Here is a 15,965-nt window from a genome sequence, read left to right on the forward strand (position 1 = left end):
TTATGACCACTGATTTTTCGGACAAAAGGGCAAAAGTATCAAGTCTTGTGGCTAACGTTACAATAATAGCTACCGTTAACCCATATTTCCTACTACACATAAGTATTTGTGTGATTCATTCTACCTGCCAACGGTAAGCAACGTTTTTCACGGGAGTCCATATTGTGGTTGGGATTTATATTGTATGAACGAATAATCGACTAAACACAAAGAATCATTTGGGATCTATGGTGGTTTGTCTTCTATTATATGTGACATCATTATTGCATGTGGTGGTGGTGGTGGTGAACTGGCACAAACGGGTGATATCTTCTTTGTGCGTTTTTGCCATGCCCAAGTCGCTTGCGTTGGCGTAACTTGGCTCGCAAATCCACTGCTATTTGAGGGTCCCTTCGTGCAGCCAAGTCGACTTTGGCCGCCCACGCGTCCCACCTCCGTCGCCGCAGATTACTGTCGTCGCACTCTGTCGCACATGGGGGTTCCTCCACTACCACCTCCTCATCGTCTTCTTCTTCTTCACTGGACGACGGCGTGTTATCAACGGATGGGCGGCGCCTCCGTCGCACATTTGGGGGGTTGGTTTGGTGCAGATCATCCGAGAGGTGGTCTTCACTTGCGTCATCGGAAGAGTCGGATACGTCGGCCAAGCATGGCCAGTAAGGCTGCAAACATCGCCTCGTCCGGGCAATAGCGTGCAAGGCGCTGGCCATAGGCGGACCCATGTCGGCCGCTAGGCGCGGCAGCGGATCGCCCAACAGTACACTCAAACAGGCACTCGCGGACGTGGCAATGGACTTTAAATTGTACCCGCCCTAAGGAAAAAGAATGCTCAGTACACATATATTGTTCGAAACTGGAGCTGTCAGCAGAATCGATGAAAGAACCGCCTGAGCCAATCAAATCACGTCATGTCGAATTTCCGCCAATCCAAACGTTTGACCCCTCCGCATTATGGGGCAAAACCACATATATACTACTAATTGTATAGTATAGTGTGTACAAGATTAAATACGATCCAATAGAGTCGAAAGCTATTTGGCGAAATGACTCTCTCAAGCCTCCAAATTTGGGCGAAATGCACAATATATATTATATACGCAAAAATGGACGGGCATCATCCATTCCAGACAACGCACACGAATATCAAGAGTCGACGTTTGACGTCGATATATATATACTGATCTGGTCGCACTCTGTCGCACATGGGGGTTCCTCCACTACCACCTCCTCATCGTCTTCTTCTTCTTCACTGGACGACGGCGTGTTATCAACGGATGGGCGGCGCCTCCGTCGCACATTTGGGGGGTTGGTTTGGTGCAGATCATCCGAGAGGTGGTCTTCACTTGCGTCATCGGAAGAGTCGGATACGTCGGCCAAGCATGGCCAGTAAGGCTGCAAACATCGCCTCGTCCGGGCAATAGCGTGCAAGGCGCTGGCCATAGGCGGACCCATGTCGGCCGCTAGGCGCGGCAGCGGATCGCCCAACAGTACACTCAAACAGGCACTCGCGGACGTGGCAATGGACTTTAAATTGTACCCGCCCTAAGGAAAAAGAATGCTCAGTACACATATATTGTTCGAAACTGGAGCTGTCAGCAGAATCGATGAAAGAACCGCCTGAGCCAATCAAATCACGTCATGTCGAATTTCCGCCAATCCAAACGTTTGACCCCTCCGCATTATGGGGCAAAACCACATATATACTACTAATTGTATAGTATAGTGTGTACAAGATTAAATACGATCCAATAGAGTCGAAAGCTATTTGGCGAAATGACTCTCTCAAGCCTCCAAATTTGGGCGAAATGCACAATATATATTATATACGCAAAAATGGACGGGCATCATCCATTCCAGACAACGCACACGAATATCAAGAGTCGACGTTTGACGTCGATATATATATACTGATCTCCACCCTTAAACGAAACGGAGCAAATTATGCAATTCACACAGTAAATTAACTCTTACAGGTATTTGCAGGCTGTCTGAACCAACCATTTATACATGCATTCAAGCGCTGGGCGTCTCCAAGTCAGAGCTGAGTATGCCAGTGCGTCTCCAGCAGTTTCTCACAGTGGAAATGATGTCATCCATTTCAATGCCAAACGATTCAAGTGTTCGAATTTTGAAAAAGTCATCACCTTCCGATATGGTTGGATAATATAAAGTTTCAAAAATTATCAAGTTTACCCCGTTTCGTTTAAGGGGGGAGATCAGTATATATCAATGTATCGATTCACAAGACACTCGATAAATTTACACAAAGAAGACAACGTCTACGCGGCCAGTTGGGCATACCAACTACACACTACACTGCCATGTACAGTACAGTATATACAAACTCGTATTCGATTGGCATCCCGTAGAATAGAATATAATGAACGTGTTTGAAGTACACACAAACAACGGACTCAATGTCGAGTATATTGAGTAATAATATATAAAAAAAACTATTATTTTATATACTGTAATCTATGAACATATTGTAATCATTTTTTATATTGATCGTTTTTTAAATACACACAAACAACGGACTCGATGTCTATAATAGTATATTGAATGCTAATATAAAAAAACTATTAATTTATATTTAATCTTAAATCATTGTAATCACTTTTTATATTGATCGTTTTTTAAATACACACAAACAACGGACTCGATGTCTCGTATATTGAGCAATAATAATAAAAAAACTATAATTTAGTGTGTGTGACTTCAATTAGTGTGATACCAATCACCACAGAACACCTTTTTACTTACAAAATTCGGTACAATGAATCGATTGATAGATTTGGCGTTTCAGCACAAATGTCCAGATATATATGTATCAATACCTCGAGCGCCAACACAATCTTGCCCTCGGCCAGTGAACTGAGCATGTGCGTGAGGTGGGCATACCCTGGGGGCGTAAGTCTACATCGGCCCAGCGGGTCCCCCAAGGCCGAGTCAAAGCCAGCTGACACGAGCACCAACTCTGGCGCGTACGCTCGAAAGATGGGCATGAGCAGCGAGTCGAACGCGGCCAGGTACTCTGCATCGCCGACGCCGCCGCCAGGCCAGCCGACGTTGACATTGAACCCCGTGCCGGCGCCCGACCCGACGCTGTCTGGGGCACCCGTGCCCGGGTAGAACGCGCCCTGGTCATCGTACCGATGTAGCGAGCAGTAGAGCACCGTCGGGTCGGCTTCAAACATGTGCTCGGTTCCGTTGCCGTGGTGGATATCCCAGTCCAATATGAGCACGCGCTTCAAGCCAAACTTGGCGACGGCGGCGGCGGCGGCCACCGCCACGTTGTTAAACATGCAGAAACCCATGGCGTGGGTGGGCTCGGCGTGGTGGCCTGGCGGCCGAACAATCGCAAACCCATTTCGAGCTACGCCGTGCACGACCTTGTCCACCAACGACAGCACAATCCCCGCCGACATGTGCGCCGCTACCCCCGTGTCACTGCAGCAATATGTGTCTGGAGTTAGGTGGTGTTGTGGTAGCTGGCACACGTCGTCCAGTTGGCTCAAGTAGTCGGCATCGTGGCATCGCAGCAAGTCAGATTTGTCCACGAGTACGCTTGGAATCTATAAAGATCATCGAGCGATGATTAACAATGTAGTAGTAGTAGTAGCGTTCAAATAGACATGCAGTAAATGATCAAGCAGAGCAACCAACGAGTAAACAGTGCTTATTGTCAAGATATTCAAAATTGGAGTGTTTCGGTGGTGCTCTCAATCGAATGTGAGCAGAATAAGTACCACATCGACAGACAATCGATATACGACCAATCAAAACCCACAACACACGAATCTAGTAGCCAATCAAATCCCCACTCTTCGACCAAATCAACATCATTGAATTATTGTCGATTTGATATACAAATTTGGGGAGCGGGTGCAATCGAATCGCGCCGACCAAACCGATCCACAATCGATCTGATTGATTGAATTTCATTGAGAAGGTTTTGATTGGCTAATAATTTTGAGCTCATCTGAAGTAGCCAATCAAATCGATTTAAATTCCAACGAGAAACCACGCCACAACACAAAATTTCACTAAAAAGCACAATATTAGTACATTTGGTGAATCAGCACAAAAGTCCAACGCTTGGGTAAAAGGACAATATACGATCCATTACTTCATAGAACAACTACATTAATATATATATATCATAGTATGTGTAAACAATAATATTGAACATGGTTATGATATAACATCTCATCTATATATATTTTGTTTACTACATGACTTGTAAAACGATAACATATCACTTTCACATAACCATTCCATCAACTCATCATGTTTGTGGCTAGGACTACTTTCAATTGCGCAAACAAGCTCGATTTATTATCCAATAAACAAGTTCGAAGAGCAGGTAAAACGAATATTTCGATTTCGTGAAGGCCAGAATCAAGCGACTAGGTAGGAACGAAACCCACCAGGAACAGCTAGCACAAGGTAGAGATACCACACATACAAGTGGGGTATTATGGCTTACATGAGTACATCGCTGGACCAGACCATCGGTCTGGCACTGAGTAAAGATGGCGGCAATGCGGTCAGGTCGTTCCGGATGCATGTCCAAGAGATCCCGCGGCTACATCAGGAGGCGCCATTAGACATGTGGACTCCTCGCGTTGAGGCGATGAAAAACGGGAGGTTGGTTACCTGGACTTCGCGGTGGAGAAGCATGCGGTCGTCGTACCCGATGGCGGTGTGCGTTGGCTTGGTCGTTGTATACGATAACGTGGCAGCACCACCAGCGTTGGTCACAGGCCGGAACGGGGCGTCCTTGTCGTGGCCACAGAAGACGCACTGGTCGTTTTGGTTCAAGCGCGTGCACACACGACAGTTCCACAGCCCGACAACAGAGGAAGGATCGCTGCTGGCATCGTTCGGTTCGCCATCGTCATTGGAACTTTCGTCATCTGCGACGTCGAGATGGCGTGGTGACGACGATGATGCTAGGCGTGGAGACGACCAGTGAGACTGTCGATCGTGATGCGACGAATGATGCGCCGAAGACGCAGTCGGGGTAATGTGACTGGGAAGATGAGATAACGAGCTGTACATGTCGTCGTCGCTGATGGCGTCCGGGCAACCCGAGAAGAAGCTTGCCGGCGACGAAAAACTCGCCACTGTTGATGCCCCGCCGCCGCCACTGGCAAAATGATACGAGTCCATCAAGAAAGGCGAGTACGACATCGAAGACGGCGCCATGGGACTATACCGGAATGCACCACCGGGAGATGCGCGCACTGACGACGTGAACAGGTCGTTGTGTTGATATGGGGACGATGCTAGTACTGCTGCTGCTGCCTGCGCCCGTTTTTTGTGCGACGAGGGACTACCATCACAAGGATGATCGTCATTGTCCATCAGTGACCTGCTTGAGACTTAGGTCGCGTCAGCGGCTGACTTTTCCGACGGAGTGCTTCTCACGGGGCAAAATCGGGACTGGCGCCGCATTATGCTAAATTAGTTCTTGCTCGAGACTTTGAAACCTCTGCACCTGTGGTGGAAAAGAAAACCCTATGTAAACCCATATATTATTTTAGGTAATTATCGATTATGATAGGTTGGCGGAGGAAGAATTTAGTGAATACAGGGGAAGACAGTATTAGATTCAATAAGATATTTGATATGCAGATATGTAAATAGGGAGGTTTTGTTAAATTTGCCAACAGCAGGTTTTCCCTGGGTTAAACGACATACATTTTGATGGTTGAATAAAAAAGTCCTTTTTTGGACGGAGCACGAACTATAATACAATTTATTTCGGCGAATGCCACATTCCCTGCATTACATGTTACATTACCTATGGGTAGAGCAGGAAAATGCTCTTCTTCCTGGAGGATAGACCAGCTTGTGGTTCTGTTTGACTGACTAGTGAAGGCAATTTACAGTATGGCGCATTGTATGCTTATTTACAATCCTTTACTACAATATGGATCCTCGTTAGTATAGTGGTCAGTATACCTGCCTGTCACGCGGGTGACCCGGGTTCAATTCCCGGACGGGGAGATCTTTTTTCTCCTTTTTCGAATTCACCTCGTCTGTGAGGAATTGCAATTCGTCGGACCTCCCATGCCACTCACTATGTTTGGAGAAGAATGGCGAGTCCACAGTCAGGTAGTGCGAAGTAGTTTGATGTGCGAAAAATGTTACATTAGAGGCTACCGTGGTCATGCCATGCTGAGTACTGGATTGTAAAATTTCGTCCTTTTACTGTTAAGCCCCTTCATGCTGCAATTTGACCGCGAGATACTAGTAGTATAACGTAGAAAACCAATTTAAGGTGCTCGAACCATTTAATGGTGCACTTGAATCAGCCAATCAAATGTAGTAAAAATACTGGGAGATAACCTCCTTAATCTAATTAATACACGAAGTGAATTTTGGCGCCTGTCATACACGACCGCGACCGCGATCGCGATATACACGCGTTGAGCTTGACAGAGCTGTTCAAGATGTGCTTGCTGGGCGAAACGGGAATCCAGTGGCAGCGTTCTCCAAGATATCCTACAACACCCTCATGAAGTATGTGCACGCGACAAAGGCCGGCACCACCACGACACCAAAGCGCCGCGGGCCACGCCCTACCATGCCGAGGAGATTGTGAATGACGGTAAAGTTACAAATACTTTCATTGTACACGTATGTATATATTTCTCACGAGGCTTATTACTACTGTAGTCACGGATGACTTGCACTCCGAACGAAAAACGAAGCGAAGAGCGGTGCTGTTGCTGTGTCCGTGTCGCTGCCATGATGGGCCTCAAGCCCTTGCCTAATGGTCAAGTCAAAGCCAACCGCAAGAACGCTGTGCACGTTGTAGTGTAATTCATCGCATTACATGAAATACCTTTGCATGTGATGTTGGACCTCCAATTTTTCGTGCACACCTGGTTGTGGATTCCTAAAATGTCGGACTCGCGTCAATTTCAAAAATGGTCACTGACAGTTACTCACAACTGTATAATTGCATTACCTGTCTGGATTTTATATTTAACTGCTGAAATTACATAACATAACCACACAAAAAATATGCAAATGAGTACTAGTATACATACAAACGTTAAGCTAATTGTGTGCACCAATAACTGGTTCTCACATTTTGAGTACATTTGCTTCGAAAATGGTATTTATGTCTGTCAAATAGATCGTGAAACACAATTTTTTGAATGTCCAATGAATCAACTCCGCTTTGGCCTCATCCAGCACTTTTCCGAATGTGAATCTGATGCATCCATGCTGAGCTTCGTTCCTTCCACCGCAGCGACTCGGAAAAAGTGTTCTTAAATTGGTTTTCTACGTTATTAAGGTTGTACAGTACCTTAGTGGCGAAGTACCTGTATGATTCGAATTACTCAAGCGACCAATGGCGACGGTGCCTACTCCAGCGTCAGGTGTGCGAAATCAAGATGCAAGCTGAAGTACACGTGGGCGAACATAGTGTATTGGAGCTGAATCGGGTGGCGAGGATTTCGTGGATTAGGCGCACGTTCTTGTTCGTTTGAAGCATGGCGGCGATTTGTTTAGCTCGGCACCCAAGTGTTGAGGCTAACGTTGTCTCTGATCTTGTCCTTGACGTAACGTTACCCTCCTGCCCACAGTGCGACCCTAATCCGAGAGTGCAAGCCCTTCCACGTACCCTCGGTTGGTCACACGGTACACGGTGGCAAAACTCGCGAAGCCGATGAGGATACACGTGACGTACACACATACGTATCGAATGTCGGACGCCACGTTTACGGACACGTCCAAAGGATTTGCCAACGAAGACAACGCGTACGCGGCCGTGGTGATGACATTGACCAAGTCCGTGTTCCCTTGAAACGACAGCACTTCGCATATGGCCATGACCCAATCAAGCATCCACTCGAGAAAGTGAAACTTGGGTTGGGTGTGACAGAGCATAGATATGTCACATCTTGTACGTATTCGACAAATCTCCGTTTTGAGTCGATGCATGTCCATTTGGGCGATGGCGGCCATCCGTTCCCAGGTGGCCACCACGCCTCTAGGATCTGGAATGAGCGTTGTGTTGACAAGAAATCCACGGCCTGTTTGTGTATCGGACACTTGGCTATTATGTCGCCCTTGACTTCGCTGCAAATACCTCGGACGTTGTTGGCTGCGAGATGGTAGTGATGGTACTAGTGAACAGATCGCCTTGAACGGCCACCAGGATCGAAGTGCTGCTAGGAACAAGTTTTTCGACCTATATCGAATTGCACGCCGCCCCTGCGTCAGCACACGACACCAAGAAAGTGTCGAACGAGTTATTTGGCCACACAGGAGGTGTACACGTGGCGACCACCTGCAATCCACGCATCTGGCAGCTGCATGGATGAGGAGGCTAAATGACCAGAGGCAGCAGTGAGTACACCGTCAACTCGGCCAGTGTATCTCCGACGGTCAAGACAACCGGTAGAGACGATGACACTGGAATCGTTTAGAGAGCGACGGCTCTAAACGGCTCAATCACGTGTCGAAATGTGTTGAGGAAGCCGTGCATCTGGTCGACATTTGGTGGACCTACGTCAATTCGTTGGGTGCAATCGTACGTCATCGATGTGTTCAACTAACACCTCAACAAGGCAGGACACGCATCCTCCATGAACTGGACAAATCGCGCGAATGTGTTGTCAAAACACTATTCAACTTACAACACCCTCGTTGAAGTCACGTTCGTCGATGTATTCTCGCATGGTTCTCTACGATAGCTCACACGACATCCCCGCCAATATCGTCAGACTCGGAGACGTCATTGAACCAGAAGCAGTGAACACGAAATACTGCTGGGTTCACTTCAATCGGATGTCGCGCACATCAGTGTGTGTCAGAAGCGATGCCAAGCTCGGTACATGGAAATCGCTGCAGTGTGCTGGAAACAGTGTCCCAGTTCACCGACTCGACAGGGCTTATGGACAACCTCGAACGAGATTTCAACACGACAATCGGCGATGCGTTGCGCAGGGGCGAAGCAGGGGGCGTCGTACCCACGATGTACCGCTCGGTGCTTTCGACCATTCTTCATCACACCCTCGTGTCTCATGTGTCGAGATCATAGTCCCCCCACCGACCTCGCAGTACTTCAGAATCGAAGTTTCGAATCGGAACCACCATCCCCATGGCTGCCTTCTGCTACGACCTGGGAGGATTGATCTCGGTTCGACTTGCCATGCTACTTCTTCCTCTCGTGTGGGTTTTCGTTTTGTGTCCCTTGGCTTCTGGACTCCTCGTCTTTCGTTTCCTATTCCAAATTTAGCTAAGGTATTCGTCCACATCCTATTAATACCGGGTTCACTGATTCCTCTCTTTACGTCTGCAACAGTTACGGGCGCCCCAGTATGACCTAGGTAGTATGACCTAGGTAGGTTGCGCTGATGCAGTAGTAGGTGTGCTGGGTTTTAGGGTAACGTGAGTAGGTGTGAAGGTTAGCTGGGATTCAGCAAAGCAATACCAGTGGTATTGCTGTGCTGACATTGGGACTTTTTTGTAGTCCGTACTCGCCCATGGTGAATCCAATCGAGAGCCACTGGTCAGTTCGGCATCTTTGCCCTACACCTTAACTTTTATACAAATAAATCGTTTCATAAACGATATATTTGTATTTTATGAAACCGCTGTACCCGGACGTCCATTGGTAAATATGTGAAACCGCTACAAACGTTCCAATCATACGTTTTTGAGGGAGTTCGCTAACAGTTTGCGTACACAACTGACATGATCGACCCCCTGACGTCGGGGCCCCCTTCCCCGTCCAATGCAAGGAAAGTTCATCCCACCGATATGTCAATGCGAGACATGGTCGACGAAACGAAACCTACGGGAATCACTCATCGAACGGGTAGAAAGTCTGTTAGGGGCTATATGCCCGAGCGACTGTCCATCTCTCGTCATAATATTGGGGCTACGGATCACCAGGAAAATACTGGGCCAAATGCAGTGGACATGTCAATGACTACGACTGAAGCCGGCGAAGCAGCATTGGGGTTGTCCTACCTCGTGTTCACGTTGGTATTGACGCTGTACTACCTCAAAATGCTGTCGCCGGTGCTGTCCAACGACCTGTGGTGGGAACGGTTCAACGCGTCCGGCGCCCAATCGTACGTGATTGATGTGTACAACGGGCAACTCAATCTTGTCACACATGGCACGGTGGACTTTACGTCGCCCGTGTTTGGCATTTCTAAGGACTACTCGACGTACTACACCCCCATTGAAGTCACGCCAACGTATCCCCGCATGGTTGCGCATGCCCACTCGCATGACATTGCAGCGATCATTACGAATCTTCGGACATTTTCTGGACCCGAAGCGCTCGACACGCAGTACTGCTGGTTGGATTTCAACCGGACGTGGGAAGTGGCACACACGTCCATGCGCCAAAAGCGATGCCAAACGCGTTACATTCAGAATGCCGCCATGTTCTGGGAGACCACGGCGCGGTTGGTCAACTGGAAGACATTTATGGACAAGCGCGAAGGCGAATGGAACGTGACCGTGGCCGATGGCCTGCGCAAGACCCCCGAAGGCAGGGCGTGGCTCGCCCGAACCCCCAATGCATTCAAAGACCTTCCAACTGAGATGGCGTTGTGGAAGCAAGCGGGGTTGACGTACTTTACACTTCAGTACATGAATGCTGTGACGTGGAGCGTGACGGAAACCATGTCAATCGCGAATGCATTTGGCAGCCACGAAGCCATTTCCAACAAGCGCATGACGGGCAAAGATCGCGACTGGAGTCTGTGGATGTATCAGTGGTCGCCTGGCAATGACATTTACGTGGCACAAGCCTGTGGCTACAGCTTCATTCGAAGTGATTCAGCCAACCAGCAGTTCACGTACCCATGTGACTACGCCGACTACCTTGTCAACCCAGCCAATTACACGTGCGATCCGTGTAACTCCCCGTGGAATCCAGTGCCAGGGGACTGTGCGCCGGATTGGGAGTGGATGATGGGCATGCCCGACGTACCCATCGTCCAAATGGTGCGTTCAAATGTTGGTCCGTTTGGCTCGATTGATGCGTTCTTTGTGCCAGCGCCGGCGTCGCTCAAGACACTGTACGCTACATTTCACACCCATTTGACCGAGTTGGCCCAGTCCAACCAAGCGTTTCACAATGCGTTGGTGTCCATTCCTGGGTACCATGCCGACCCGGTACCTCCCTCGTGGTTGAATCCGTCGTACGAGTACATGGGGGGTGATCCCTCTTGCACGGACCGCCAGCCGCTGCCTTTTGTCCAGTCGTCGATGGCGTTTGACATTGCCTGCACCGACCAGTCACGCCACATGATGTTGTTGCATCGATTCAACACTCTGTTTGCGCTTTGGGCATCAAAGGCGTCACCCCGAACAATATGCTCGCTGTGTCCGACACTAGCTTCGGTTTGTTTGTCTGTCGTGGTCCCTTCGGCCACTGCACTTGACCTGTTCAACAACAACGCTGTCGCCCCCCCTTCCGATAGCCTCGTGCAAGTTGCAAAGGCAGACATTGTGACGCTGAATGTCGGGACGTTGCAATTTGCCTTCAACATCGTTGATTCCAGCAACGTGTTCCTGACTCAACCCCTTTTGGCGTCGACTTTGTCCACATGGGATGCATTTGGCTGGGTATATTTGTACGAGTGGGCGGCCGGCATTCGAGAAGTTGTGTCGATCGAAGGGGACCGCGGTGTTTTCCCTGTGGTTTCAAACACGTACGACCCTATCATCAACGAAGCGGGAGCGCTGGAAGTGCCCAAAAGCGCCTGCCACTATCTGTGGATCATTTCTGTCACCGTCAGTGCCATCTTGGTCTCTGTGGGGGCTATTTTCACTTTCTACACCGTCCTTATGCGGTTTCGTATTGTCGGGCGCAACCTGTTTCGATTCAATCGCATCGTGGGGGCCGTGTGGCTGGGTCGACCGTTGCTCTTGGTGCGCGGCATGACCGCGGTGGTTCTCCTGAGTACATCTCCGTTGGACTTTGGTGTTATCCATGGCTTTACTCGTTTTGAATTCGCGCCTCGGACGTTTGTCGAAAGCATGATCGTCAGTGGGGAAGCCATGTGGATCTCGTACGTAATCCACGACGTTTTGTTGCTCTTCACTCGACATTACGAGCTTCACTTCGCCCCCATCAGCACCGGACTATGCTGGCTCGTGTATGTCATCATTGATGTGGCCTCTCCATACAAAATTGAGGCCACCTTGGACCAACTGTGTACGGTGGACTACCGTATCTGTGGTATTCGGTGTACCAGTGGGGCCATCAGCATGGGCAATGTGAAGCGCGCCATGATGCTGCTTGTAATTCAAGTCGTATGCATCGCAGTCGCGTTTTGCGTCGTCAAGGTGTGGCAATGTGTACGACCTACCCAAAGTGCCAAGTCGGCGTTCACTGGACACTTACTCCTCTCGGGGTCGGCGACTGCGTTCTTGCACAAGGAAACCACGGAAAAAGGAGCGTGGATGGTCGACCGGGCGGCGTGCGTCATGTGTGGCCTGCTCACGTTTCGCTCGTACTTTTTTGACACAAAGTTGTGGCTGTTGCTTGTCGACCAAGACGCTAATGAGGTGGTCAAGTGGAACAAGAAACTGTTTGAACCACCCGAACTGAACCTCGCCCTGCGAGATGACGAGGCAGACGTCAGCATGTACGCGAGTAAAGTCGTCCAGATTAGACTTGAAACGTCCTCTCGAAAGCGGTTCTTTGCAATGGCAGCAGGCCTGGGGTATGTGTTTGCGACCATCTTTGCCAGTGTCACGTACTTGACGCTAACGTCTACCAACATGACCAATGATTTTTGGTGGGCCAACTACAACGCGTCCCGAGAGCACGTGTACGTTGCTCGGATGTACAATAGCCAATTGCTTTACCGACCGCACGGAGGTACGGTGTCACTCGACAGCACCATATTCGTCGACGACGCCGACTACAACTCGTCCTTGGCCAAAGGGGTAGAAGTGACCATGGTATCCTTGTATGTATCTCAAGTCAAGTCAACGGATGGATCGGATATGGCCACGGTCGTGCGTGGCCTCCGCCACATGGACGCATGTTTGGCGCCTTGGATTTCCACGCAGTACTGCTGGCTGGACTTTGAAAAGACGTGGGAAATGGCCAACTCTGTCCAACGACAAGTTCGATGCAGCCAAAACTACACAGCCAACGGCGCAGTCTACTTGGAAAGCGTGTTGCGCAATGTCAACTGGAACCGCCTGCAGTCGTGTTGGGGATCGTCCTTGAGCACTGCGATTGGTACACCACTACGTCAGTCCGACAAGGGGACCAAGTGGTGGGCTAGCATTCAGTCTACTAGTCAAACAATGACCGAATCGGACGAAGTTAGTTACTGGCAATCGTTTGGCGTGTCGTTGTTTTCGACCGATTGGCAAAATTACAAGTCCATTGGAATAATCGACACGTTCAACGTCCAGAATGCATTTGGCATTTCATACCCCATGACCCTCAAGTACACGAACGGGTCGATGCAACTGTCCACCCAAACCAGCTTGAAAATGTACTGGAGCTTTGCGTCCGACTTGTGGGCTGTCACGAGCTCGACAAGTGGCATGGGTGGCGCCAGTTTACTCCGTGGCACGCCCCACTTTGCATTTGCCTCCAAATCGATGGCCGACATTCTCGTTCTAAACGGCACTTTGGCTGCCTCTGATCTAGTTACTGGCGCGTTATCCACGTTTGGGCAAGCTATCGGACCGTTGGGGTCGGTAGATCTCAAGCGCATTCCACCTCCTGCCTCGCTAATCGCGTTTATTCTAACGGTCAAAGACGCAATCGCAGAAATGCGCGCTCAGTCCGCAGTGGTCAACTCCGAGTACCTAAAGTTGAAGGCGAATTTGCAATTCCCGTATTCCCCCGATGCGTGGCTTGTCGATAATCCGGCGCAATTGACGGTCGGCGGGAACATATTTTGCAACGAGGTCCCTGCTGCCAGTGTGGTTTCTGGCCTCTTTGTTTTCTCGGGCGGGATCAGGTCGTGTAGTTCGCAGTTGGGCGAAACCCTAGTCCCACCTACCATGGCGCGACTTGTCGCTGTTGTTGGTGCGCAGTATACTCGATCTACTCCGCTCACGACCAACCAATCCACGGCCATTTGCAGCCAAATTCGCGACACCATGGCTGTCAAGTGTCCCACCGTGTTGTTGAACCAACCCACGGGGTTTCTTCGCAACACGTCGCTGCTACCAGACCCAGCCCTCGTGACCATGTGGGAAGATTTGGCCAGTACTGCGCAAGCCGACATGTATCAGACAAAGGTGGAAATCATGCAGTATGGCACGACGCCGACCTCGCCCGCCACGACGCTTCTTCGGCATGAAGTGTTTGACCCGATGTTTCCAAATTTCCACTACCTTGGCTGGCTCTTGGCGTACGACTGGGCCCTGAATTATCGCGAAGTGATTTCGTTCCAAGGCGACGTCGACACAATCAATGTGATGACGTCGGCCACGTACGACTCGACGAGTTTGGTGGATCCGTTGGAAATCCCCGTCAACGTGGCCTACTACATCCGGTACGCGTGCATTTACGTGACGTGTGTTATCATTTGCGTGGCGGCGCTGGCCATGGCCTACCTTGTTTTGAACCGCGGACGTGTCGAAGGGCTCAACTTGTTTGAACTGAATCGGGTGGCGGGAATCGTTTGGATTGGACGAACGTTCCTGTTTATTCGAAGCATGGCCGCCATGAGTCTGCTCAGTACTCAAGTGCTGTCGCTGGTGTCGGTCAACAACTTGTGGCGGTTTGTATCCCCTTCGGCGCTCCAAGGCGAAAGCAGCGCCGACCGCACCGCTATCCGCATCTTCACAACCATTCTCGCCGCCGGCGAAGTGTCGTGGTTTGTGTTTGTCCTGAACGACGTGCTCATGGTATTTACACAGCAATACACGACAGCGTACGTGTTCAAGTGCAAGTATTTGGTATGGGGGCTCTCGGTCATCTTGTCCTTGGCTGCGCCATCGACGCACACGGCCACATTCGACCGCAAATGCGAATACGCTCAAGTCGATTTTCAACTCGTGTGCTCCAGCGGTGCGGTGTTGGTCTGGACACCACCATCAAGTGGCACCGTCTAATGATTGAGGTTTGTTGTTGTTCGTGTAGGAACTGTGGCAATTGGCAGCTACATTCGATTTTGGACGCTCATGGGCATTTGCATTGGATCAGTCTTGATCTGTTACCTGTATGAACGCGTGGCACAGCCCAAGTTGCCGCCCCCGCCTCAGAATTCACTTTTCCTGGCATCGTCGGCCAAGTTTGTCTTTGACCCCGAACGATGGGTGGACCACGAGGTAAAATATATATATATATATGTATGCCAACATATAGATATATATATATTTATTGCACGTAAATGGATCGAGGGTAGGTGTACTACATTGACCCTGCGTCGGCCGTGATCAACGGCATTCTATCCGTGCGGTCCAACACTACGTTTTACATTTTCGACTTGAAGATTTGGCGGATGTTTGTCATTCAAGAGTCGGAAGCAAAGCGCAAACAACTCGAACAGGACGGGGACCTCCATTTGCTGTCGGCTATTCCGCTCACAGATTGAGCTAAGTTACATGCCTACTGTAGTACTTGAACTAGATAAATTCTGTACCTGGGAAATTGTATATACTTCCAAGTATACTGTATACACTGTACGTATAATATATATGCGTCGTAAACTTTACAAATGGCTTTGCACTCTCAATTGAAAATTGAAATCAACGTTTCCAACGTACAGCACACAACATGCAACACACCTACACTTAGCGTGGATGGCCTGGCGGCGCCACCTACGATATTATTGCAGATGAGATGTGTCAAGTTTGACTGATGTGCCGCTTGACGATGATTTAAGAGCATTAAAACTATTCTTCGTCCTGAAAAGTTCATTGCCAGCTCCGCGTTTTCAGCTGTATAGTACGTAGTTTTGAATAGTTCACGCTCAACGAATCATCGCTGTACT

At 49.4% G+C, this 15,965-nt stretch overlaps 3 protein-coding genes and 1 non-coding gene across 5 annotated transcripts; 2 read left to right on the forward strand and 2 right to left on the reverse strand.

Moving 5' to 3' along the window:
- Positions 1–217: 217 nt before the first annotated feature.
- On the reverse strand, positions 218–5,463 carry H257_11812. Of its 2 annotated transcripts, XM_009838845.1 has the most exons (4): positions 4,660–5,463; positions 4,490–4,588; positions 2,838–3,575; positions 218–812 (listed from the first exon to the last, which is right to left on the reverse strand). In XM_009838845.1, exons 1-4 carry the CDS (start codon positions 5,368–5,370, stop codon positions 261–263), a joined length of 2,100 nt encoding a protein of 699 aa, XP_009837147.1. In that variant the 5' UTR covers positions 5,371–5,463; the 3' UTR covers positions 218–260. The 2 variants fall into 2 exon arrangements, with proteins under 2 accessions (XP_009837147.1, XP_009837146.1); XM_009838844.1 differs by lacking the exon at positions 218–812 and having other exon boundaries at positions 2,709–3,575.
- A 480-nt stretch (positions 5,464–5,943) lies between these two features.
- On the forward strand, positions 5,944–6,015 carry H257_11813. Its single transcript has one exon. It is a non-coding gene; the product is annotated as a tRNA-Asp (tRNA).
- Positions 6,016–7,614: 1,599 nt separating this feature from the next.
- Positions 7,615–9,027, reverse strand: H257_11814 (hypothetical protein; the record flags this gene model as incomplete). The annotated part of the gene is made up of 2 exons (XM_009838846.1): positions 7,615–8,014; positions 8,930–9,027. 2 exons carry the CDS (start codon positions 9,025–9,027, stop codon positions 7,615–7,617), a joined length of 498 nt encoding a protein of 165 aa, XP_009837148.1.
- A 930-nt stretch (positions 9,028–9,957) lies between these two features.
- Positions 9,958–15,566, forward strand: H257_11815 (hypothetical protein; the record flags this gene model as incomplete). Its single annotated transcript, XM_009838847.1, has 3 exons — positions 9,958–15,040; positions 15,113–15,300; positions 15,378–15,566. 3 exons carry the CDS (start codon positions 9,958–9,960, stop codon positions 15,564–15,566), a joined length of 5,460 nt encoding a protein of 1,819 aa, XP_009837149.1.
- Between the last annotated feature and the right edge of the window lie 399 nt (positions 15,567–15,965).

Source organism: Aphanomyces astaci (genome assembly GCF_000520075.1).
Source record: "Aphanomyces astaci strain APO3 unplaced genomic scaffold supercont1.36, whole genome shotgun sequence".
NCBI classification, from domain to species: domain Eukaryota; phylum Oomycota; class Saprolegniomycetes; order Saprolegniales; family Verrucalvaceae; genus Aphanomyces; species Aphanomyces astaci.

Excerpts from the sequence above, each read along its gene's own strand:
- H257_11812 (XM_009838845.1), bottom strand. The coding sequence starts at position 5,370 with ATGGACAATGACGATCATCCTTGTGATGGTAGTCCCTCGTCGCACAAA. Across the intron at positions 4,589-4,659 it reads TTCTCCACCGCGAAGTCCAG|CCGCGGGATCTCTTGGACAT; the intron begins GTAACCAACCTC and ends CTCCTGATGTAG. Across the intron at positions 3,576-4,489 it reads TGGTCCAGCGATGTACTCAT|ATTCCAAGCGTACTCGTGGA; the intron begins GTAAGCCATAAT and ends TGATCTTTATAG.